This window comes from Hevea brasiliensis, chromosome 3 (assembly GCF_030052815.1).
Source record: "Hevea brasiliensis isolate MT/VB/25A 57/8 chromosome 3, ASM3005281v1, whole genome shotgun sequence".
NCBI lineage: Eukaryota > Viridiplantae > Streptophyta > Magnoliopsida > Malpighiales > Euphorbiaceae > Hevea > Hevea brasiliensis.
The window spans coordinates 8,203,256-8,229,449 of NC_079495.1; the positions used below are offsets into that span (position 1 = coordinate 8,203,256).

Genomic DNA, 26,194 nt, shown 5'->3' on the forward strand with positions numbered 1-26,194 from the left:
CAACCTGACCTAGAAGCATAACACACTTCCGAGGATATAACACAAAATCATTTAGAGTGGAGAAAGAGAATTCATAAAGCCGACCCCAAATTTTTAGGATAAAGGCTTAGTTGAGTTGAGTTGATTGCATGAAAATTCTTGTTTTTTATTAGCAATAGCTAATATACTATACTTTTTAAATTGCAGAAATATAAGAACTTTAGGCATATAAAAAAAAAAAGGGTGTAATCATTATGACCTACTTGGTCAAGTTTTTAGCAAATCTACTGCTATCGGGCATCTTCACCATGCTTCTACACAATTGCCTCCTACCTCAGATGAAGAGCATCAGACTGAGGAAGAATTTTTAAATAGAGGCATCCATGGATCTGATGGTGAAAAATCTAGTATTGGGAACTCAAAAGGGAAGCAATTTATTGATGATTATATTCCTGGTTGTAACAGGGTGAAGAAAGAATCAAAATTTGAGAAATTGGATTCCTGTTTAGAAATGTGGGCATCTTCACTTAGTGCTAGAGCAAAAAGGGATTTGGCCAAAGCTCAAAAATACAAATCACAACGTAATGAAGCTACAAGTGTTATGTCTGATCCATATTCTATAGAAGCATGTATGGATATGTTGGAGGCGATGAAAGGTGTTTCTGATGCTGCATACAGCAAAGCACTTGAAAAGTTTGTCAATTAAGATTGGAGAAAATTGTTTGTTTTGATGCGTGCTAATGGAAGAAAAACTTGGGTGGACAGTTTGATATGATTATGTGTTATTTTTTGAGAATTATGATTGTAATTCATTTCCAAACTTCTTTATTTAAGAAAATGATTTGTAGTTGAATTTAGTATATTAATGGTTTGCCTTTTATTTTATTAGAAAAGCATTTCTCTATATGTGCATTATAAAAATGTATGAATGAATGTTTTTCATACTCATTTTTTTTATTATTTTATTTTCATGCAGGATCTATGGAACAAAATTTAGATTATAATCAAGTGATAATATATTCCACTAGTAGTGATAGTTTTAGTAATGATGAGGATGATGACATATTAGATTTATTTGTAGTTAGATATTTGATGAATCATGAAAAAGGTTTTGTAGAAAGGGTACCTTGTAGAACTTCTATGCTTAGTGGAAAGAATACATCCTTAAAGTATTAGTAGGAAATCCGACTAGATGTTATGAAGGATTTCGCATGGCACCCCATGTATTTACAAATTTGTGTGATAGACTAAAATTGATGAGTTTATTAAGAGATTAGAGAAATGCTAGTGTAGAGGAAGGAGTAGCTATGGGATTGGCAATTTTATGCCATGGCATTCATCAAAGGATTGTGGCTAAAAGATTTCAACATTCACTTGGCACAGTGCATAAATGGTGATTAGAGCACTGGCGGCTACCTTAGGTACTATTTGATTAAACATGTGAACGGAGGTCTTATGCAACTAGAAATTCAAAGTAATCCAAGTTGGTATCCATATTTTGTGGTATTACATATTTTTAGATTTTGTCTCTATTACTTAATTACAATAACTGTTGATGCATGTATTTTATGCATGAATTAATAGTGTATTGTTTGGTATGGAAATGTATAGGTGTAATTGACGGTACTCATGTTGCAACTTGGTCTCCAACATCAAAACAAAAAATGTTTTGTGGTAGAAAGGCACCACTTGTCACACAAAATATTATGGCTGCATGTTCTCATGATATGATATTTACATTTGTGTATTCTGGATGGGAAGGGACAGCAAATGATTCTTGAGTATTTCTTGACGCATTAACAAGACTGGGAAATAATTTTCCGCTTCCAAGTGGTGGTAATAATTGTATTGAAGCTAGATATTAATTAATTGCTATACATATATATATATACACACACACACACACATGTCTTTATAGATTATTATTATGTAATAGCTGCTAGCTATCTCAATATTCCAAGATTTTTGGCTTCTTATTGTGATGAAAGATATCATTTAAATGATTTCTGTGGACGAGAGCGAATCACAAGAAAATATGAATTATTTAATCAGAGGCATTCATCATCACGTAATGTGATAGAGAGAGCTTTCCGCGTATTGAAGGCTAGATTTTCAATTTTAAAATCAATACCAAATTATCCTTTACGTCGACAAAAGCTAATAGCAATTGCATGTTGTACACTACATAATTTCATCAAAATGGAAGATAGAGTTGATCAATTATTCATGTTATATGGTAGAGAAGGATTAACATAACAAGAAGAAGCAGGTCTTGGAGTACAACAAGAAGGTATCGAGGTAGATTTGTCCCAACAAAAGCAAATGGGAATAATTAGAGAAGCCATTGCAGATCATTTGTGAAATGATTATAATAATCGTAATAGAAATTAGAATATTTTATGATCTAATCAAACTCATGATGAATTTTTCTTTATATTTTGTTTCACTTTTCTTATTGTAATTTGAAGTTATATTTATTTATAGTTTTTTTCTAAATTGTATTTTGTTATGTAACATGAGTTAAATTTATCTATTTAAAAATAATCAAAATAAATTGTTACTTTGAAATTGCATTCGATAATTATTAAGTGATAATAAAATCAATAACAACTTGTAAAAAAAAAATAAAATGATTTTTTTACATAATATAAATATATTTTTAGTTTTACAATTTGGAAAACAATTCCAAATTTTTTTTATAAATAAACATATTCTCCAGATTTTAAAATAGGAAATTTGTTTTCCATTTCTAACTAATAAACACGTTCTCCATTTTTTTTAAAGAGAACTTTTTTCCAACTTTGATAAATAAACATGTTCTCTAAATTTTCTGCAGAGAACATTATTCCAATTTTCTAAAAATTTTAGAGATGAAAAACAACAAACACTTTTCTCTAAGTAAACACGTCCTAAAAGATTTTGTAGAATAAAGAGATCATCTTGAATTTGAATCTAACACTTTTGCAATGTCTTTTACTATGGTAGATGATGAAGAGTTTGAAAAGAGTGTTATGGGGAAAGAAGAACATCAAGCCAAGGAGATCTCAATGAAGATTGAAATTTTCTCTAATAATTTTCCTAGTATTGTTGTTGATTTTATTTGTCCAGGTGAGTCTAAGTATGCCAAGGAAGATGCAAATTTCCTCAAATCAATTTTGTTCAAGCCAATCTTGTTGATACCATTCAAGAAGAAGATATGGTGTGATCTTCCAATAGAGATTTTGATTCATAACACTTTAAAATTCGAGACCGAATTTATCTCAAGTGGAGGAGAATGATATGGGAGATAGTCGTTCCATTATTATTCGGTCTAGAAATTAAAATTCGAGATCAAATTTTCTCAAAAGTGGGGTTGAATCATGCGGAGCATTTAAATTTAATTTATTTTAATAAAAATATTTATTAGTTAACTAGTTTTAATCAGGATTAGTTATTTTTCTATTATATCTAAATTTCTTACTGTATTTATGTTTTTCTAAAACTCCTAGATAACAGTTATCTTATTCTAATTAGTTTAGGACTATCAAACCTTATAAATACTCCCATTATATTTAGATTTTATAACTTTGTTTATTTCTTCAATTTTCAATAAAATTTCTTTGCTAACTTTTATCTCTTTTTTCTGGAGGTTTTGGATCAAACCTTTATTGTTCTTTGGAGATTTATTATTATTACAATCTCTACACGCTACACGTTGTATCAAACAATATCTAAAATTATATTTTTATTCAGAAAAGCGGTTTCGGCCCTTCAAGTGCAATGCCAAACAGTCACTATTACTTCACAATTTTTACAATTCTCATTATTAATCCAAAGAAAAAAAAATTATACTTACCAAGATGTTGAAATCAACAACACTTATAAAATCTCCTTGATTTTCCTCTGTCTTGGCTGTCTTCACTTGCACTGAAAGCTTGACATTGCTCTATCGTTTGCTCATCTTGTTTGGATGAGACTTTGACTCGGATTAGGAGCTCATTGTGCTGCAATTAGGAGAATTAAGGATTGTGGATGAGAAAAGGGAAAGAGAAGAAGGAAATTGTATGCCTCCGTCGCAATAAAAACAATACATTAAATATATTTTCTTTTTTTCTTAATTTTTAATTATTAAAAAATCTTTTTAAAATATTTAAAAATTATTTTTCTAATGCCATATCAGCTAATTCAAACTATGTTTACAAAAATACTGTTATTTGCTAATAGTGAGTAAATCTTAAGTATCATTTTGACATAAAATAAATTTTAGGCTTTGAAGTAAAATTGCACGAATAAAATTTTTTTATATATAATTTCTCTTAAAATTAAATATATTCAATTTTTGTAATAAAATAAATGTTTTTTTAATTTTAATTACAAAATATTAGTTTTCATATTTTTAGATATTAAATATTATTTACTATTTTTAATTAAAAAAAAAAACTTAAGACATGAAGCAAGGTCTTTGTTCTTGGGCTTTGTTGAAGATTTGATCTTTGCCATTGAATTTTGCTCTAGGTTGTGCTTTTTTACAGAATTTTGTTCTAGAAAGTTCTCAACATTTTTTTAGTTTTTTATTTTAATTAAAAATAATAAATAATTTTTAACCATTCCATTCATCATTTGCTCATTTAGTGCTGTCCTTGAATATAATAATAAATGGATAAGGTTTATCAAACGAGGGAAAAAGACAACAAGTACTGAGGTCATCAGGCCATTTATTCAACCTATAAATCCTAGACAATGTTTTGTAGAACTGTGCCCCATGGACAACTGTACATATAGGTTGAAAAAATTAATGATCTTGTCCAAATAACTACAATCTAAATTCTTAGATGGACATTGAGATAAGAAGTAAAATTCACATCTCAAATTTACTTCTACAAAGAGTCGGACTTGATTCTGTTAGGTGATAATATATCCTCAGTTATTAGATCAAGCCAGGCTAAACAACACGTAACTTGCATATAGAGAACAAGATAAATTACAAGAACATGCACTGTACATTTCTCTCTTTTATTTCAGGTATTGTGTAATTGGAAGCTTTGTTACCTTCCATATCATAATCTAACAGTGAAAATTCTACCAAACTTGCAATGCTTGAGCATGGAAAGAAGAACATATCTTGATTCTAGACACTTGTTCACATCACAGAAAAAGATAAATAAGAACATGTTCCTATCTATCCACTTCCCTTATTCTCTGTACAGAAGCATGTCAAACAATTTCATTTTGCACTGGCTTCTGTTTACTCAAACACTTGCAGTTGGCTCTGTTGTCACTGAGAGTCTGCATGGAAAAAACAACTGTGAATGAAAAATGATAAAATTATTTGCTACATTGATTGGTTTTTCTCTTTTTCTTTAATACCTTGTATTGCTTTTGAAGATCTTTGATGTACACAACAGCCAAATCTAGCATGTCTGCTGTGTTTGTTTGCTGCTAAGAAGAAAAATAAACAGCGTGAGTTTTCTAAGGTGATGGTTTTGAGGCGTAAGAGTGTATGTATGGAGAAGTTCTACCTTGTCCATGTTTGGGACAAGCTCCTGTAGTTTCCTCATTCTTTCGCTAATCCGGGTTCTTCTCACCTGAAAAAAGAATGAACAATCTGAATCAACCAATTTAAACAACGGCATGTCATAGTTGAAAGCAATTGATTTTCACAGATTAAGCAAAAGACCAAGACTATCACTGCAGCAACATTATACAGATATTCATTGTTTGATTGATAGATGATATAGAATCTTACTCTTTCTGCAATACTTCGAGGATGAGTGGCACAACCACGCTTTGCCCTTATTTTACAAGGAACAGAATCTTGGAAATGGAGGAACTTTTCCATGGCAACCATATCCACTGATGTCTTTGGCAAACTTAAGTGGCGCGATAATACATGAACACGATTCCCGAGCTCTCCATTCTAATTTTAAATAATCATTTAGATTAGAATTTGAACAATCAAAACAGATAACTTCACACCTAATGCACAAATTGGTACCTGAATATTAGAAAATAGCTTTCCATTATCATCTGGATCTCTCTTCATGCCATTAAAATTTTCTGCAAAATGTGATTCATTCCAAGAACCATATGGGAACCCAGTAGAGCTATAAAATCGACTGTCACAGTTGCCATTTCTGAGCTTTCCACTATCAGGGCTCGCTGCATCAATACTTTCACTCTCGATTGCTGATATCTGAGACAACATCCCCAAAGAAGAAGGCGCTCTTGCTGGGAAGCTAAGTTGGCTCTTTAATCTTGGACTTACTTCTCCATTTGTACCATTCATCCCAGCGTAGTTCCCCATGCCTTTCACGGTGGCATAGCCTGCAATATACTGGAGAGATCTTCAATATTTCCTTCTACTTTGTAATCTTTAATAAGGCTTCTGCCATTATATTTCTCTCCACTTACCAGAATGAGGAATTTATAATACAAAAACAAACCATACATGATCTCAATAAAATTTTTTTGAATTGAAATTTGCTGTAAGATTTTGGTTACATGATGACATCAAAACTCATAACATTAAACCATCTTAACTAAGCCATATACAGACATATTTCTTTTCTTTAAGACTCCATTTTTCTTCAATTTCTTCATCTTTTCACTGCTCAGTTGCATCTTAGCTCCATCGATTGCTCAAACTCATCTATAGAATATAAATTTTTTACATTTTAAGATGCAGTGAATCATCATCCATTCCACTCTCTAAGGTAATGAGCTTCTCATAATAATTTCTTTAATACACATATCTCAAGAATACAAGCAAATTTAAAGGTATGGCTAGCGATATTTATCCATGAAATAAGGAACTTTCAACCATGGAAAACTTAAAAAATCACATAGTGAGCTTAAGGGGATTCATTTAAAAATGAGAGCAAGATAAATACCATTTTGAACAGAGAGGTTAGCAAAAAGTCCAGCAGGGGAGCTATTCTGTCTAGCAAGATTTGAATCAAACCTTTTGGCTTGCTCATGATTACCCATTGCCATTGAACCTATCAAACCATAACAGCTATCCATAGCAGAAGAAGTCGTAGCTGAACTTTGTCTTGGGTAATGAGGAGGCAAACCGGTGTAATTCTGCGGAGAATTTGCATAATTGAGAGGTGGCTCTCTCACTCTTACTGCAGATCTATCCTCGAATACTTGGAAACTCATAACAGAATCATTGCTACCTCCATTATCATTGAAATTTGCAAGAAGTGAGCTTGGAGCTGATCGAAACCGCAACAACCCAGAACAGGATTGACTGTTCTGGTTGTGATAACTGTGATTGCTACTCGAATCCATGAACAAATGCTCTGTTTGCTCTGTTTTAACTTGTTTCTTTTCTAAAATTGTAAGCTAGAGTCAAGAGACTTGATGCTAGGGAACAATTACTCGTACCTTAATACAAATTTATTTCCTTGAAAATTCTGAGAATATTTTCCCATCACTTTCTCAGGAGGAAAAAAAAAAATCTTTCAGCTTATTTTTTAAGCAGAGTAAGATAAGATCTTGAAGAGGAAGCAACCCAAGAAAAAGCTCAAGAACTTTTCAGGGAGAACCCAAGGAAGAAGATACTGAAAACAGTAAATAAATGGAACTTAGAGGCTTTGTTCTGTGTAGAAGGATTGTATCAAGTGAAAAGATTGAAAGAACAGAACTGGTTTAAAGAAAATAGAGTAGAGGGTAAACAAGAACCTCAGATTTTCTTTTCAAAGCACCAGAAGCAAGGAAGTCCTTTGAAGGTTAAAGATGGGAAGGAAGGAGGGAAAGACGGAAAGAGAGAGAGAGAGATGATAGAAAGAAGTAATAGCAAATATTTATCTTCTTTTGTGCAATGGAGCACCCAATGTGAAAGTACAAAGAGCAATCAATCTGATCCCTCTCTCTCTCTCTCTCTCAACACACCTAAGTTTTGTGTCTTTTCATTGATGACCAAAATGGCCCCCGATGTTATGCAAAATTATTCAATTGTCAAGCATGTAAAGCAAACATGAAACTTTATTGGGTAAATTTTAATAATTATTTTTAAATTTATTTGATTATAATATTATAATATTATAATATTTAAATATAAAATTTTTTAAATTTTATATAATAAAATTATTTTAATTTTTAATTATTAATTTTTTAATAAAAAATTAATTTTAATAGTTTTCACATAACTTTTAATCAATATTTTTTTTTATTTTTTTATTTAAATTATAAAATTATTTTCTCTATATCTAAAAAATTATTTTATTTATAATGAAAAAATTAATTCAATTTATATATAATTTGATAGAGAAAAAAGAAATATTAACTAAGCTCTATGCTAGAACTATTCAGATCAATATCTAACTGAAAAATAGATAATTAAAAGTTCGAGAGTTTTTACTGTATAAAATTTAAAAGTTGATGGGGTTTTATGTTATATTTTTAAGTTAAATGGTTATAATGTTATATTAAATAAGTTCAGAGACGATTGTCAAAATTTATTCAACTTTATGTCCTAAAATAAATGAGATTACTTTTGCCAAATCAAAATTTAATACTAACATATGTCAAAAATTGTATATTAATTTTTATTATTTTTATAAATATTTATTTATATTTTAAAATTATTTAATAATTTAATCTAATAATTAATAGTATATCGCCCGTTGATAAATTCTAGTTGGACTTCATTCTCTTAACCTCATTGCTTTAAAATATTTTAATTTTAAAATTTTATTATATGAACAGAATTGTCTTTTTATTTAAATTTATTATTAATTTTTTACTCTCTTTCCAATTTAAAAAAACTATGTTATTAAGTTTCTTTTTATTAATAAAATAGTTTATAAAATATTAAAAAGTATTATATTTGTATAACTACTTTAATAATAGATAATCATTTATATATAATTTGTTTAAAAAATAATAGAAAAATGATTAAAGAAAGTAATATATTTTTAAAAATTTAATTAATATGATTTTATAAATAATTAAAAATAATTGAAAAATAAATAATATGTTTTTTCTAAATTCTTAAATATTTTATATTATGATCTATAATTTATAAAAAAAAATTATAGTAATATATTTTAATAAATAATTAATTATAAAATTTTTTAAGGATATATAAAAGATTATTTTATATTATTTAATATATTTTATTTTCACAATATATAAATCGTTTGATTCTTAAAAGGTTATATTTTAATTTAAATTTTATTTTATTTGTATAAACAAATTAGGAAAAACCGAAAGGGGGAAAGTATTTGTTTTTTTTGGAATTGAGGGAAAGAGATGTGGGACGGCGTTAACCTCGGGAATAGAATCCTCACAGAGCTGCCCCTCGAACCGATGCCTGAGATAAAAAGCAAAGCATAGTCAACAAGGCACAAGGAGACTAAAAACTACTGACCAGTTAAATGCCTTGACGTCACCGTTAGATACGTTTAGAACCGGATTCGTGCCGCGTCCGATTCTTGCCTTCGTTTTCATTGATGAATTTTTATTATTTTACCTATTTTTAATTTTTGCTCAACTTTTTTTAATTTATATGTCAATTTAAAAATAAATAATTAATTATTTAATTAAATTATTTAAATAATTTCAATATTTAATTAAAAAGTTCTTAAAAATAATTTAATTTATTAAATTTATAAAAAAATATGTAATTAAATATTATTTATTAAAATAAAAATAATATTAATATTTTTAAAAATTATTAAGATAATATAATTTTTTACTTAATTAAAGAGTAATTTTAAAATAAGTAGATAAGTCATTAATAAAATATTATTACTTATAATTTATAATTTATTTTAAATACTTTTTTAATTATAAATTAAATTAAATATTAATTTATTTATAATTTTTTATTTATAAATAAATTTAATGAATTTATAAATCAAATCAAATATTTTCTTAGACTTATTTATCATGAACTCAAAAAATAAGTCGAGGTGTTTCCATTTCACTAATACCATAGATTTTCTTATTTTTACAATATTGCCATCACAATGTGCCTTGGACTTGGTATGCTTTTGCTTTTGTTTTTTTTTTATTTTATTTTTATAAAATATGAAACTAAAGAATTTTCAAGGGTGACATTATTAAGAATAATTCCTAATCTTCAAGTGAATCACATTTATATCTCTGAAAAAAAAAAAAATAAAAAGAAGTAAAGATTGAAAAGGGCAAAGTATCAATTTATTCCCACTTTAACCTTAAATTTGTTGATTCTCTTGATGAAAATAGATTTGCATTTATAAATAATGTAATTCTTATTTTAATAAATTTACAATTTTTTTTTTCAAACTATCATTTGATTAAAAAAAATGTTTGTCACTTTTGATTAAGCACAAATTCGTCTTATTTCTTGCTAATCTTTAATTAATAGTATAAAGAAATGTTGAGTTTATTTTATAAAAAATATTTGCATTTTTAATATTTTAGATACTTAAAAAATTAAATAAATAAAAAATATTTTTTAATAAAAAAGAAAATTAAGTGATTTTCCCTCTAACTAAAAGAGAAAATCATTTTCTCAACTTTGCCAATCTTGTTAAAATTAAAATCACTTGTATATACATGTTATCAACATATATTATTAATTTAAAACTATAGTCAAACAATAGAAAATTCTTTTATGGAAAATATTTTTTAAGAAAATAATTTTTATTAAAAATATTTTTCATACATAAATTATTTTTCGTAAAATAAACAAAACTTTAATCCAGTTTAATCAAATAGCTGAATGTATATTACTTGGCATGTTTAGGCTACATCCATGAATACGTTATCCTCCACTATAATAATATTAATAATAAATTATTTATTAATTATAAATTTAAAGTTATACTATCTATTAACTCAATTTCACTAAAAAAAAGACTCATAATAAACTTATCATAGTAAATATATTAATTAATCCTCTCAATCTCCTATAGATATGATCAAATATATTCACTACTTTAACTGTTATACTATAAAAAGTGTCTTTAACTATAATAGATGATAGTCCTCTCCTATTAGATATCTTCTCTACCTTAGGTCGAAGCATCTCTCTCTCTATAGACTGTAATAGGCAAGAACCCTTCATCAATGAGCAAAACTAAATCCTTAGCAATTAGTAAACCTTTTCTGTAATAGGTGATAGCCTTAATCCATGAGTTAAAAGCCAAAAAAACATTTTCATAATACTCCTATTTATAGTGTTAGTCACATCAATTTTAATTTAATTAGGAGTCTTACTCAATTTAAGAATAACAATTAAGTAGGAATTCTACCCTATATAGAAAATATACGACCATCATATTAAGGAAATATCCCACTAAAATTTTAAGCCACAGATCTAACAAAAGATGAGTACAATTATCTCTCATTAATTATAGCTTATTGATGGTTATTCAACTCATTATATTTATTTAGATAAAAAAAATTTATAAAATTATTATAATTTAATCCTTAATATTCTAAATTTTAATGTTTAAATTTTAAAATTTTAGACGTTTAAATTTTCACACTTTTGTTTAATAGCAACAAAGAATTGTTAGACAAAAATTCACATTATATTAAAAATACAATATAATATGATTTATCTCTACAAGCACTTAAATTAAATATTTATATTAAAATTTATAAGCAATTAATTAAGGTATTTATATAATTAGAATAATAAGTGCATAAATTTTAATGTAAATATTTAGTATAATAATTAATAGATTTATTTTTATATAAAATTGAGTTTACAATAGTAGCACTTGTAAAATTTTCTCTCTCCATCCGTCTCATAAAAATATACTTACTTTTTTTTCATTCACTATAAATTATAGCCCATTTTCTTTTTTTGGAACGGTAATTTATTTACTAATTTACTAATATGCCCTTATTGAATATGCATTGAAAAATAAAATCCATTAATTAATAACATAAGTTATTTAATTTTAATGAAATAATATCGAGCATAGGATATATTAAAAAAATAAATAAAAATTATAGTTTTAATTATATTAACTATTTTTTCTTAAAATATATAAAAATAAAAATAAATTTATTTTTATGGGACAGAATGAATATTTTAAAGTTTTGAATTTAATCAAGTGCCTCTTAAATTAATAAATTAATTGTTAATATCAAAATCAAATAATTAAATCAAGATATGTCTTATGATAAAATGTGAAGAAAATCTTAATAATTACCTACTTTGTAATGAAATGTTAGTCATATCATCTATCTAATGTTGCTTAAATCATGATTGAATCTAACCTCTGATACAAAGTTGAATTAACACAAGCATCCTCACATGAGGCCTGTGGTCCTATTGGTCCTCTCACGGTGCCTGTGAAAAAAAAAGGGTAAAGTTGTAAACAAAAGGTAAAAAAATAAAATAATAGTGAGAGATATAGGACAATGACTTCACATTCAAAGCTTTGTGAGGTGCCATTAAAGAAAAGGGTGACTGAGTGTGGAGGGAAACAAGGACACGTGAGGTGGCTATTGCTTCAATGGTTATGCTGCTATTCTCATGATCATCTTTTGTAAAACATGCTCCTTTTGGGCTTTTCATCACAAAAAAGGGTAAACACGGGGCTTCTAATTTAAGCAAAGATCTCTATGGAGTGTGCGTGTGCAGTGTTAACACAATCGCTTTTTATGTTTTTTAGAGAACTTTGTGGGACCTAAATAACTCTTTCTTTTCATTCTCTCATTGAGCACAATTTTTTTTGCTTTGTATATACTAAATAATTAATATATTATTAAAATAACAATAAATTTTATTAGAAAAAATAATAAGTCTCGTTATAAAATATAATTTTATCGAATTCTGATTAATTAGGTGTATAATAACTATACACCTTGATGTGAATAAAAAATTTTCTTTGATTACAAGCTTTGATTTGGTATTTCTATTTAGGATTTTTTTTTGTTTTACATCTTTTAGGCTTTTACATTTTTTTTAATTTATTAATTCTGTCAGACTTGACATCTAGGAAATCCATGGCAATATCAATTAGCGCCGTCTATGGAAAAAAACCATCGGCTATTTTTTTCCTCTACATTTCTTATCAAATTTTTTTTTTTGTGATTTTTCCTGGAAATTTTTTATTATTCATAGCATTTTAATGGCTGATGTAGGTTAAAATTTTGAAAAAATACCTTCAAAATTTTAGGTGACATGAGTACTTTACCAATGACAATAGATCCACAACTAAATACACCAGCCCATAGAACCCAGCTAGTAGGCCTCGATGACCCTGATTCAATGATCAAAAAGATCAAGAAAATGGAAGTCATGTTGGAATCATTGAAAAGAGAACACAAGCAAAACATTAAGGGTAGCACTCAAGATACACTAGTGGTCATATCGCCACTTGCACCTTCAGTAACTACAATACCATCCAAAAAGCCAGCTAGAGAAGTGAAATATGGAAATAGCAAAGGCAAGACAAAGAGAGAACATTCAGATGTTGAAGAATCAAACTCTAAACAAAGTGCTCTTAGCCAAAAAATTACATGAGCAATCAAAAAGTTTCAAAAGAGTTCTCATGACGATGACTATGGAATGGGAGATGGGTCATCTTTGAGTGACAAAATATTATCAGAAGTTTTTCTACCAAAATTCAAATTACTAGCCTTAGAAAAAAATATGACGGGACTTTTGATCTTAGAAGTCATTTGGCAAACTTTCACACAATAATACTTTTACAAAATGTTAATAATTTTATTTTATGCAGGATTTTTCTAATGACGCTAATAGACTTACTAGAAGTGGTGCCAAAGGTTGCCTAACGGCTCTATAGAAAAATTTAAGCAACTGGCAAGCTCGTTTAAACAGAAGTTTGCAAGCTACATTCCACCTGGGAAGTTGTCATTTGATATGAGGAAAATTCGACAAGCAGAAGGAAAGTCTCTCAGTGAGTAAGTGTCCAGGTTCAATGCAGAAGCCATACAGATAGAAAACCTCAACCATGAAATGATTTGTGAAGCAATTAAAAAGGGTTTCATAAATAACAGATTTGTGGATCCCCTAATAAAGAACCCAGTAGCAGAATATGAACAACTAATGGAAAGAGCAAAAAAGTACATCAGGTTAGATGATGAAAGAACAGCCCTAAAAGAGGAAAGGCGTGCAAACCAAAGTTCAAAAAGGAAATACGAAAAAAGACACAGTGTTCTACGAACCTATGGATTAGATTTAGTAACCTCTCGACGAGATCGGTATAGCTCTTACTCCCCACTAATAGAATCCAGAGCCCAAGTATTGATGTGGATACAGAAAAATGGCCAAGAAATCAAATGGCCACTAAAAATGAAAATAGAAATTGCAAATCAAAGAGATAAAAAGAAGTACTATCATTTTTACGACGATCACAAATATATACCATAGATGAATGTCGACAATTGACAGATGAGATCAAAAGGCTCATTCAGCAAGGAAATCTAAAAAGGTTGGCCAAAACGGAAGGGATGTAGGACAAATTAAAGGACAAAAGTCAAGAAAAACACAATAAAGAAGAGCCCATCGGAGTCATCAATATTATAGTAGGAGGACCGAAAGGTCATAAAGATAGTGGCAAAAGGATAGCTGGGACAATTAGCTCAAAGAATATATTCTTTGTCGATACAGAGTTATTCTCTAAAGATGCAATCATCTTTGGACCAAAAGATTTGGAAAATATTAAACGGCCTCATTCTGGCCCTCTGGTGATTAATATTTTATTGAATAGATACATAGTGCAGAGAGTTCCCATCGATACAGGCAATTCGATTAGCCTGATCACACTAGAAGTTTACAAAAAGCTAGGGTTTAAAAGAGTAAATCTCACCAAAGTAATATTCCCTTTGGTTGGGTTAGGAGACAAAACCATTCCAGTAGCTGGAACCACGAGCCTAATTGTAAGTTTGGACGAAGAAGTCTATAAGTGATCCATATATGCAAAGTTTATAGTAGTGGATATCCCACTTTCTTACAATGCAATATTGGGACAATCAATTTTAAATGGTAATAACATTTTAATTAACATAGATTGTTTATGTTTGAAACTTCTAGATCTAGGTGGAATATCCGTGGTAAAAAAGAGCCAAAAATCAGCTCAAGAATGCTATAGCCGATTTATAAATACAGCAGACAAGGTTACATTGCCAATCGATCTCCTGAGTGGTGCCTTTCTAGAGCTAGCGAATTATATCGAAGAAGTCGAGCTCTACATAGGAAAGAAGATCAAAATCGGCACTGCACTGCAGGGTTCAAATAGGAAAGGACTCATCAACACACTAGCTAAGAGATCATCCACCTTTGCATGGAGTTCAGAAGAGGTGCCAGGAGTAAATCCTACATCCATGGTTCATAGCCTCAACGTTGATCTGAACATCAAGCCAATACAACAGAAGAAAAGAAAAAATGTGGTGAATAGATAGTTATTATTATAGAAAAAGTCCAAAAATTATTAAAAGCATGTCTCATAATGGAGGTCAAATACCCAACATGGCTAGCGAATGTGGTCCTAGTCAAAAAGTCAAATGGCAAATGGAGGATGTGCATTAATTTCACCGACCTCAAAGAGCATACCCAAAAGACCATTATCCTCTACCAACAATTGACAAGCTAGTCGACTCTATAACAAGACATTCAGTATGCTCCCTAATAGATGCCATATCTGGGTACCACCAAATAAAGATGGATTTAGAGGATGAAGAAAAGACAACATTCATCATAGATATAGGAGTCCTTTGTTATAAGGTAATGCCTTTTGATTTAAAAAATGCAGATGCAACTTATTAAAGATTGGTGAGCAAAACGTTCAAAAAGTTAATCAGCAAGACGGTAGAGTGTACGTGGATGACATGATCATAAAGAGCAAAAATCTAGAAGATCACTCAAAAGATATCGCAGAAGCATTCAACATATTTGATAAAGTTGAAATGAAACTGAATCTAGAAAAGTGCACATTCAGAGTCTAAGCAAGAAAGTTTTTGGGATTTTTAATCTCAAAAAAAGGAACAGAAGCTAACCCTGAAAAAATCAGAGCCATTATGGAGATGAAACCACTAAGAATCATCAAAGAAATTCAAAGATTGAATGGGAGAATAACAACTCTTAGACGGTTAATGTCATGTTCAGCAGCAAAATGTCTACCATTCTACAAAGCACTCAAAGCAAGAAAGAGTTTCAAATAGGAAGAGGATTGTCAGGTAGCTTTTGATTAACTAAAAGATTTTTTAATGAACCCTCTTTTATTGGACTCGCCTAGACCAGGCGAGATCCCGTATCTTTATCTTACAGTAACAAAAGAGAGTAAGACAGACAGCAAAGGCTAATTTACTACACAAGCCAAGTTCTAAAAGGAAATGAACTCAACCATCCAACCTAGGAGAAATTAGCTTTTATGGTCCTTTCAACAGCCACAAAGTTAAGACCATACTTCGAGTCCCACACCATCAAAGTTGTGACACCCCTTACTCGTCTACAGTGTAGTCGAGTAAGATATGCCACATAGTGTATCGGAACACCATATTTTATTTAAATTATTTTTATCCTTCCTTATTTTTTTTTTATAGTTATGAAGTACAATTTGTGAAGTATAATTCATTTAAGTTATTTATTGAAATCATAAATTTATTTGAGGTTCCTCAAATTTTATAGAAAATCTGACAGAGTACCGATTAGAAATGGAGAAAATAGTTCTTCAGGACCTGTGAAAAACACTTCCAATATGTTTTCAATCATTCCCAAACTCTATTTCATCAACAAAGTCTCAATATTTTTCAACAATATTTCTATTTCTCATTCATTCATTTCACATGATATTCATATACAAGTCATAAATAAATACTCAAATTTTCATTTATAAACATAAATTTCCACTATTTACATTGTAATGATCGGGCTCCAACCACTAGAGGAATTATCCCCTTTGGCCATAAGTCTCACGGTTTTGTCCCATGGGTGGAATGGAGAACTTCCCAGGAGGTCACCCATCCTAGGTTTTCTCTCAAGCGAGCACGCTCAACCTTGGAGTACTTCCAACTCTCTAAGCCATTCCACCAAAATGCGCCTCTAGTGATTAGTTCCCCCATTTTATATATCATTACTTTTTGAACTCAAGACCATCTCCGTGCTTTGCCGATGTGGGATTTGCCTAAGGGACCTTTCTCCCCCCTCCCCCCCCCCCTTTCGGGACTCAGCGTCCTCACTGGGGTTTGCTCCACCATCGCCCAAGAGGACACGTGAGCGGCTCTAATACCAATTGTAACGATCGGGCTCTAACCACTAGAGGAATTGTCCGCTTTGGCCATAAGCCTCACGATTTTGTCCCATGGTTGGAATGGAGAACTTCCCAGGAGGTCACCCATCCTAGGATTTCTCTCAAGCGAGCACGCTTAACCCTGGAATTCTTCCAACTCTTCAGGCCATTCCACCAAAAGGCGCCTCTAATGATTAGTTCCCCCATTTTATATATCATTACTTTTTGAACCCAAGACTATTTCCGTGCTTTGTCGATGTGGGATTTACCTAAGGGACCTTTCTTCCCCCCCCCCCCCTGGTAAGGCATGACATGTTCCCGTAGCATACCTAAGGAATTACCGAACTCCACCTACCGATAACCCATTAGTTATGCTACAAAGAATTTTAAAACAAATCATAGCTTTTTATCTTATCAATTCTTTTGCGGAAAACTGCATGGGAATAGTTAAAATTACATGTAAACATTGGAAATAATGATAGACTAAATATTGCAAAAGTTATATTTTCATAAGTCTCAAAGTAAAATACAAAATAGTTACAAACTTAAAATGTGATAGCAATGCAATGCTTTTAAATACAAACTGCTCAATGTCCGTACATCCATACATATAGGTACAAAATACATCAAAAGGAAATTACAGGGGTATACCTATAATATATACCCATAAATAATAACAAAATGCTGCTTCCAAGTCTCTCACTAGGCAGCCTTCTCCTTTCCCTTACCTGCGACAGCATAAAGAAGCTATCGCTGAGTATATCACTCAGCGGTGCACAACTAATAACTTTAAAACTTAAGGTAAAACACAATTTGTCAAAGCATAATAAATCACATTTTTCTTAAGCATGAAAACTTCACAATAGTTCTAAGTTCATAAGAGCCATTTATTGGAATAACATTTCAAATGAGAAATCACACTTCATAAATCACAATTCACAAAGCATTAGTGTTGCCAATATCAACACACAGTTTAGGCCATGACACAAAATTTCATAATCAATACCGTGTTATACACCACGACAAAGCAATCTCAACCTCACTAACCATTATTAATGAGGGAAGGGTTAGCTAGCTAATGAGTACTCATGTAGTCTTACCCCACTAACTGTTATTAATGGGAGACATAATCAATATCAATTATCAATCCCAAGTAGCCGTTACTATTGGGGAGTTCCGAAAGGGACTGTCATGCTAACTGTGGTTTCAAAACAGTTTCCAAAAACTTCCCACTCAACAATCACATTTATAAACTAATAAACACATTTAAATTCATTATAATATCCATATAAAGGTGGCAGCACCCAAATTTCTTAAATGCAAGAGAAAAACCATATTTCAGTCAAAGTAAACTTGTTCAAAGCAAACTCATTCAATTTAACATATTCCAAGCAATTTACAAGTTTAAAAACGAAGAAAAGGTTAGTTGTGCATGTCACACCTTGCCCCTTTGTAAGGCATAACATGATCCCATAGAATACCTAATGAACTACCGCACTTCATCTACCGATAACTCATTAAGTACCCTATAAGGGATTTTAAAACAATTTTCTCATTTTTGATAAGTGGTGAGCATTTTCTATTAGGTATTTAAAACATTTAGTTAAAATTAAAACTAGTTAATATTTTTGGCCCATTTTATTTTTCCGCAAATTTTATAAAAATTTTGACAGAGTTCCGTCTGTATTTTGAGAAAACAGTTCTTCAAATACCTGTAAAAAACACTTCTAAAAATTTTTCTCAACCACTACTTCAAATTCTCAATCAATCTCAAATATCAAGATTTCACAATCAACATTTCTCAATTTCCAAAATTCAATAATCCTTAAAATACTAGCAATTCATCTCATTCAAATTAAATAAAATAGTTTCACTCATATTTCATTAGAGGCAAAATAATTTATATATACATCATTACAAAATTTACATCAAAGGAAATTCAAACTAAATTTTTATTACAAACTTTGTACAAGCTGCTCAGGACCCATTTTATATGTCCATAAATTTATGTGCAATACATACATCAAAAGAAATATTTACAGTTAGGGTATAAATTATACCCGATAACTTCAAGCTGATAGCTCCTCAATCCTCAACAGCTCAGTCTGCTGCTCCTCTAGTCTCTATATCTGCGACAGCAATAAAAGCTATCGCTGAGTACTAGGACTTAGTGGTGCACAACATACTAAAATAATCATTATGCAGAACTTAATTCACATTTATTCAAAAATTTGACAGAACATGAAAATTAAATACAATTCATGCGTTATGAGATTTTAATCCCAACACTTTCATTTTGAAGTATCAAATCACATTTCATAAAACCCACAATTAGATCATGCCATTCGAAACAAATAGAATCTCAATAGCCAGAGGCTAAAGAGAAATCACATCACAAGGCTAGCTAGCTCAAATATATGGATATCCATTCACATCCTCTTCTACTGGCACACCTCAACACTTTTCCAGAGAAGGAATCAAAATTCGAAACTAATTACCCCCACTAGTCATGCTAGTGAGGTGTTCAAATATATGGTCATGACACTGTGGTTTCAAAACTTATCTTAACAATTTACTAAACATTGTCATTTGAAATATACACAGTAACTTTCACAATTTAAATCAAAACATCATAAATAAGGTCACAATAAACTTTCAACAATTCAAAGTAAAAGTAAAATGCATATTTCATTCACTTTATCAATGAATTTTAAAGCATAGTGATGTTGTGCATAAACCTCAAATGAGTCGCCTCCTGGCTTTGACTCGGTTCTTCGGGTTCTTTCCCGATATTCTTTTCAACTGAAACACAGTTCCAGTACCATAACTTAGCATAAATCCAAAAATAAATTTAACTTCACTTATACCTAGCTCTAACATGCTAAATTCGATGTTCTTGAAATTTTGTATTTCGGGTTACTATTCACTACACTATTCAAGTCAAATTGTTGACTTTCTAAGGCTTAATAGGTATGGGAATTCCAACTTCACCGACATACCACATTTTGGTCACTAAATTTATTGGTTTTGGTTGTTTTCTCAAAACTTAGGTCTTTTAGGCAAAATTGCTAATTTTTAGTTTTGGTGTCCTAAGTTGCACTGTTTCATTGGTCATTTTACTATTGGAATTTGGAAAAACTCTCTTCACAGAAAATGTTCCTTATTATCTTAAGTTTATTCTCCTTTTTGAATCACTCTAATTGGAATTTTGTAGCTCAAGTTATGTCCAACATACGGTTACTGTTCATGCTGCAGATTTTAGTTCTGGCAGATTTATTGATCCAAATTCGTTCAACAATTTGATTAAGTTAAGTCCATAATTTGGTCTAATTTTCTTCATATGAAATGTTCTAATATGTCTTAGGTTTCTATCGGTTCAAGAATCGCTTGAATCGGAGTTTTCTAGAGAGAGTTATAGCCATTGAAACTTTACTGTTCATATAGTAAATCTGCAGTCCTACAGATTTAGTGATTCAACTTTGCTCAGTGATTTGATTGGGTTAATGGCATAATTTGGGTTGGTGTTCTTTATAAAAGTTTTAGGTCTATATCCCATATAACCACTGGTAAAATTTCAGGTTATTTTGACCTACGTAACTCAAGTTATGACTAAATGAATAAACATTGTTCATTTAGTCAGTTTATACAGGGTAGCCTGCAATTTTCCAACTTTGGTCAATTTGTTCACTAGATTTTGGTCACTTTTTGGGCATGCTTCCTAAATGAAAATTGTGTCATTTAGTGTCTATTTTCATTTCCAATTGGCCTCATACCGATTGGACTTGTTAAATTTAATTTTTGGTCCCTCAAAGTTGACTTGGTCATGCTGCCAGCAGCATGACCACACTCCCTCTGAATTTGGCTTTAATTCCAACACTTCTAACACACTTAATTAGGTTATAAATGACCATTTTTCACTTCACATTAGGTCAAAAACATCATTTACAAGTTTCTCACATTTTTTGTCTGTAACACCCCTAAGTTCGGTAGTGCGTTCTGCTGTTCCAGTGACCAGTGCTGTCCGGACAGCTAGGATGCCTAGAACCACACTTCAATGAGAGTGAGGAGACATAAAATAATGAAATACAAGAAAAGAAAGTACAAGAAAAACAAAGGAAAAATGATAGCAAAGAAATGTGATCAAGTTAAATGAGCCGGGAAACCTAGCGATGGGTGACCGCACCGGGAAGTCACGGCGTGGACCGTTGACTAGCCCTGGACTGCGAGGAACCCTGGAAAACATTTTTAGGACTTAAATAGAACCTTGTTGAAGAATAAACCTCATTAGAAAGATCAAAGAAAAATTAAATAATTAGTACAAAGAAAAGTGAGAAATCGAAAAACAGACAAAACCCAGATATTAGAAAAATCGGAACGTAATCTTGACAGGGCATTATGGTCATTTGACACCCCGAATTGTCTTTTGACCTAAATGTCCATTAAAAATAAATAATATTACACTTAGAAAATAAAATGAAAAATTAGTTTAATGGTACTTAAAGTAAATAGTTAAAATCATGGGTTAATGTGGGATTAAGTGAACAATTAGATTATAAAATGATTAAATTTGTGAGTGGACCACTAATGCATAAATTAAATACATAATAGGGCAGCTGTAACTCCACTAAACCAGCAGAAATATTCATCTTCTCCAAAGCATTCAAACTTGCCGAATTGAAGGAAAGGAGAAGAACTCCATGGGCGTTTGCATGCAAGCTTGATCCATCCTCCATTTTCAACTCCAATCTCTTAGGTTCCTTCATGAAACTTTGTCTACACATCACAAGGAAGATATTGACACCAAATTTGAGAAGTTTGGTGAAGGTTTAGCAAGTTACAATTAAAGGTAAGTTTACATTTTTGAGAATTCCTTTGTTAAACTTTATGTTCATGTTATGGGTGTTAGTTTTGTGAAGGAAATTTTAAAGTTTAAATAGTTATTGAGATAGCCATTTTTGGACAGCCATGGGGTCACGCATTTAATGATTTATTATGCATATAATTGATGAGAAATAATGTTGATCATGGTGATTTAATATCCTAGTGAATTATTTCACATATATATGGTGATTTATGCACTTGGATGGGAATTGGTAAATTGTAGGGCACTTTGATGTTGAAGGACAATTTTCGGCAGCTTGGGAACACTTGAGTAAATGTATGTATTCATGGAAGTGTAGGCAGAATATTGACCTAGAAGGATTGATGGATATGTATGGAGATTGATATTGTAAAGTGTATGTAAGATTTGTAATGGTTAGGTGTGAATGTAATGGTACTTAGAACTTGTAAATGTGAATTATATTTGGTGTGTTGAGGGTAATTGTAATCTGCCCAAAGTAATGTTAGTGTAAAGTAGAATATGCTTTTGGTAATGTACCAAAACAGATTGGTAGAGCAGTAAACAAATTGCAAGGTAAATGTGTGTAATTGATGTGTGTTAAGCAAAGTAACCAAGGGCAGTGTACATTTTAGCCAATAAGTTTAAATGTGTAACCTCAATTGGTATGAGACCAATTGGAGGTGGAACTAGGCACAAAATGTGCCAACTTTCATTGAGAGAACATACCAAAATTCTGCTTGCAAGGTGATGTGAAAAATGACCAATTCGGATTAGGTACACTTGAGACCTAAAAACTGATCATTTGGGCAGCAGTGAGTGTTTAGGCCATAACTCACTCAAAACAGGTCCAATTGACCTGAAATTTTGACCAAGAATAGTTAAGACCCATACCTACAAGTCTTATGAAGACACCAAAACCCATAAATGACCAGAAGCAAGTCAAAAAGCTTGCACAAGTTCGGGTCCAAAAACTGGCCGAACCAAAGTTGACCAAATTGACCAAAAATTGACCTAATTTGATACCAATTGACCAGCAATAGTATAATTACCATAACTTGGTCTACTTAACTCGGATTGACCTGAAATTTTGTCCCGTGTGCAATAAGACATAGATCTACAAGTTTGTAGTTTTAACCGAAACCCGAAAACCGAGGGAACTAGGTCGTCCGGCTAGGTCAAACTAGTATCCCGAAATCTAACAATTTGCAATAAAATGCAAGAAAACGCAATATACATAGAATTGAGTTTGGTAACACGTACCAAACCTAAAACCCTATCGAATGTGACATATTAATGACACCAAAACCTAATTTACCTAAAACGCATCGAGGGTTGGTATATTAGGTGATTAAGCAAATAAAGGTATTCAGTGAATTGTTTATCGAACATTATCGTTAGAGACAAATTAATTTAGCACTGAAACACTTCAAATTGTGTTTCTCAGTTAACAAGGACTCAGCAAAAGGGAAAGAAATATTGAGTCAAGACCAGGAGACAAATATCAGAGGTTTGTGCACAACGGCTATTTCTTTTGAATTTTTCAATTGAAATAAATTATGACTATTGTACATTATTGTTTTAAATTGTGTTTGTGCACAACTAGTTTTCAACTGATTTTGTTCTGAATAATATTTCATATGATAAATTGTATGTTATTGTTTTAAATTGTGTTTGTGCACAATATTTATTTCTTTTGAATTATTTTCAATTGAAATAAATTATGACTACTTGTATGTTATTGTTTTAAATTGTGGAAATGTACTTGAATGGATATTTATTGCTTGAAAAGCATTATAAATGATTTGAAACTGTGAGAAACTGTTTGAATGGTATTTGATGGATACTTATTGATTGAAAAGCACTGTAAATGGTTTTTGTGGAAATTGAAGTGAATTACGAATTGTGTTGCCAATTTGTGAATGAAATTATAACTTTGGAAATTTATTGGATTCTTACGGATCATTTGAATAAAATGTTTGGAATTGTTTTGACTCACAATTGGCATGACACTGATACTATGTTCCTCCTCCATTAATGGGGTGAGTGTGATTATTCCTCCCTCTTTGACTTATCAGTCTGGGGTGAGTATGATTATGTTCCTCCCTCTTTGACTTATCAGTCTGAGGTGAGTGTGGATGAGTACTCATTATATAGCTAGCTTCCTCCCTCATTGATTTCGATTATTGGGGTGAGAATGTCTTGTCGTGGTGTACAACACGGCATGTACGAAAAAAATTGTGTCATGGCTCAAATTGTGATATTGATTGGCAACACTGTATTCTGCAGTTATTTGATCGAATTGTGATATTGATTGGCAACACTGTATTCTTCAGTTATTTGATCGAATTGTGTTATTGATTTACAAAACGATATTATTCAGTTATTTGATCGAATTGTGTTATTGATTTACAAAACGATATTATTCAGTTATTTGATCGAATTGTGTTATTGAATTGCAAAACGATATTATTCAGTTATTTGATCAAATTGTGATATTGATTGGCAACACTGTGTTATTCAGTAATTTGATCAAATTGTGTATGAATTGGCAATACGGTATTCTTAAACTATTTGACTAAATTGTGTTATTATAAATTTTGATAAGTTGTGAATTGGAGTTTAAATTCCTTATGACATTCATTGTCTTGAATTTAACTATGGTTTTACGTATCCACTATTTATATGGTTTATGAATTGTGATTTAAAGTTGTATTTGGTTAATGTTGTACTGCTTGAGACATTGTCTCAATGATAGTTTATTCTTTCATTGCGGGTAGGCAGACAGTGAACTAGGCTACTAGTACCTCCAGTGAGAGATTTTTCGGGTATAACGAGTATACCGCTTTTTGCATTTGTACTGTAATGTATGACCACTGTATGTATATTTTATTTTTGGTTTTGAGCAGTTGTAAATTCAAATTGTAACTTGAGATTGTAAAATAATTATGAGTTATTTTGACTTGTAAAAATTGTATTATATTTCCTATATCTCAGCTTTTGAAAAATCACTGTGGATTGAGTTGAGAAATGTATTGGAGTTGAGATTTGGAAAATTATTGAAGTGTCTTTTTACAGGTTTTCTGAAGAACTGTTTTATCCAAAATACAGATGGCACTTGCCAAAATTTTTACAGAAATTCCAAATAAATCAAATGAGTTAATTGTTTCACTTCAGTTCACAAAAGTTTTTAACACCTGTAAATAGTGCTCACCACTATAAAAGAAGTAAGAAAAGTTTTTAAAAATCCCTTGTAGTGTACTTAATGGGTTATCAGTAGACGAAGTTGGTAATTCATTAGGTATACTACGGGATCATGTTATGCCTTACAGAGGGGTAGGGTGTGACATTGTCTCTAAACCCTAATGTCCAAAACCCTAACTTACTAAATTCTTCATAATTCATATAATTAAAATGTTCTAATCATCTTTACATGCTTAATCAAGCTTACATACATAATTAATTGAACTAAAACACTTCAACATCTCCTAATTCCCTGGTTGCCAAATTCTCACTCCCATTATTTAAGCATAGTTTTCTTTATTTCTAATGAAATTTCATCACATTTAAACTTAAATTCATGCATTAGATAAAAATTTAAGCTTAAAGTTACACTTACCTCAATTTGTGAATTCCCTAATTCTTCAATTCTCCACTTTCCTCTTCCTTTTTGTTCACAAGATGCTTGTCAAGATCCAAGAACAAGATTTACTTAAAGGAGTTAGGGAGTTTATAAAATAAAATCAATCTTTGAAAGCTTGAGATGGGTGTTAATGGTGGAAAGGAAATGAGGGAAATGAGAGGGAAAGGGGTGACGAAAAAATGGAAGAAGAAGAAGTAATTATTTTTTTTTCTTTTTTGTTATTTTATGCCTTTTTAAAAGATAGTTATCCCACAATTTTCAATTTCTTAAATTAGAAAGTTTATTGCATCATGCATGATGTCATTCATGATGTAATCAACCTTTTTCAACTTTTTTTTCTCTTTTTTTTATTTATTTTTCTTTAGTTCTTTAATTTAATTCCCGATTCTAAATTTTTTTTTTCTCCAATTTTATTTAAAATTAGGTCAGGAGTCAGCTCTCGGGGTCAATTGACCAAATTGCCCCTCGCCGATTCAACCCGGTTTGCAAATAATTCAATATTTCTTCCGGTTCTCTGACCTAATTATTTGACTGGCTTAACAATTCTTT

The 26,194-nt window shown here is 30.7% G+C and overlaps 1 protein-coding gene across 2 annotated transcripts; it reads right to left on the reverse strand.

Moving 5' to 3' along the window:
* Nucleotides 1–4,901: 4,901 nt before the first annotated feature.
* LOC110636971 (transcription factor bHLH130) lies at nucleotides 4,902–7,811 on the reverse strand. 2 transcript variants are annotated; one of them, XM_058143784.1, is made up of 6 exons: nucleotides 6,849–7,811; nucleotides 5,954–6,282; nucleotides 5,705–5,875; nucleotides 5,478–5,543; nucleotides 5,326–5,397; nucleotides 4,902–5,244 (listed from the first exon to the last, which is right to left on the reverse strand). In XM_058143784.1, exons 1-6 carry the CDS (start codon nucleotides 7,249–7,251, stop codon nucleotides 5,173–5,175), a joined length of 1,113 nt encoding a protein of 370 aa, XP_057999767.1. In that variant the 5' UTR covers nucleotides 7,252–7,811; the 3' UTR covers nucleotides 4,902–5,172. The 2 variants fall into 2 exon arrangements, with proteins under 2 accessions (XP_057999767.1, XP_057999768.1); XM_058143785.1 differs by having other exon boundaries at nucleotides 5,326–5,394; nucleotides 6,849–7,805.
* Between the last annotated feature and the right edge of the window lie 18,383 nt (nucleotides 7,812–26,194).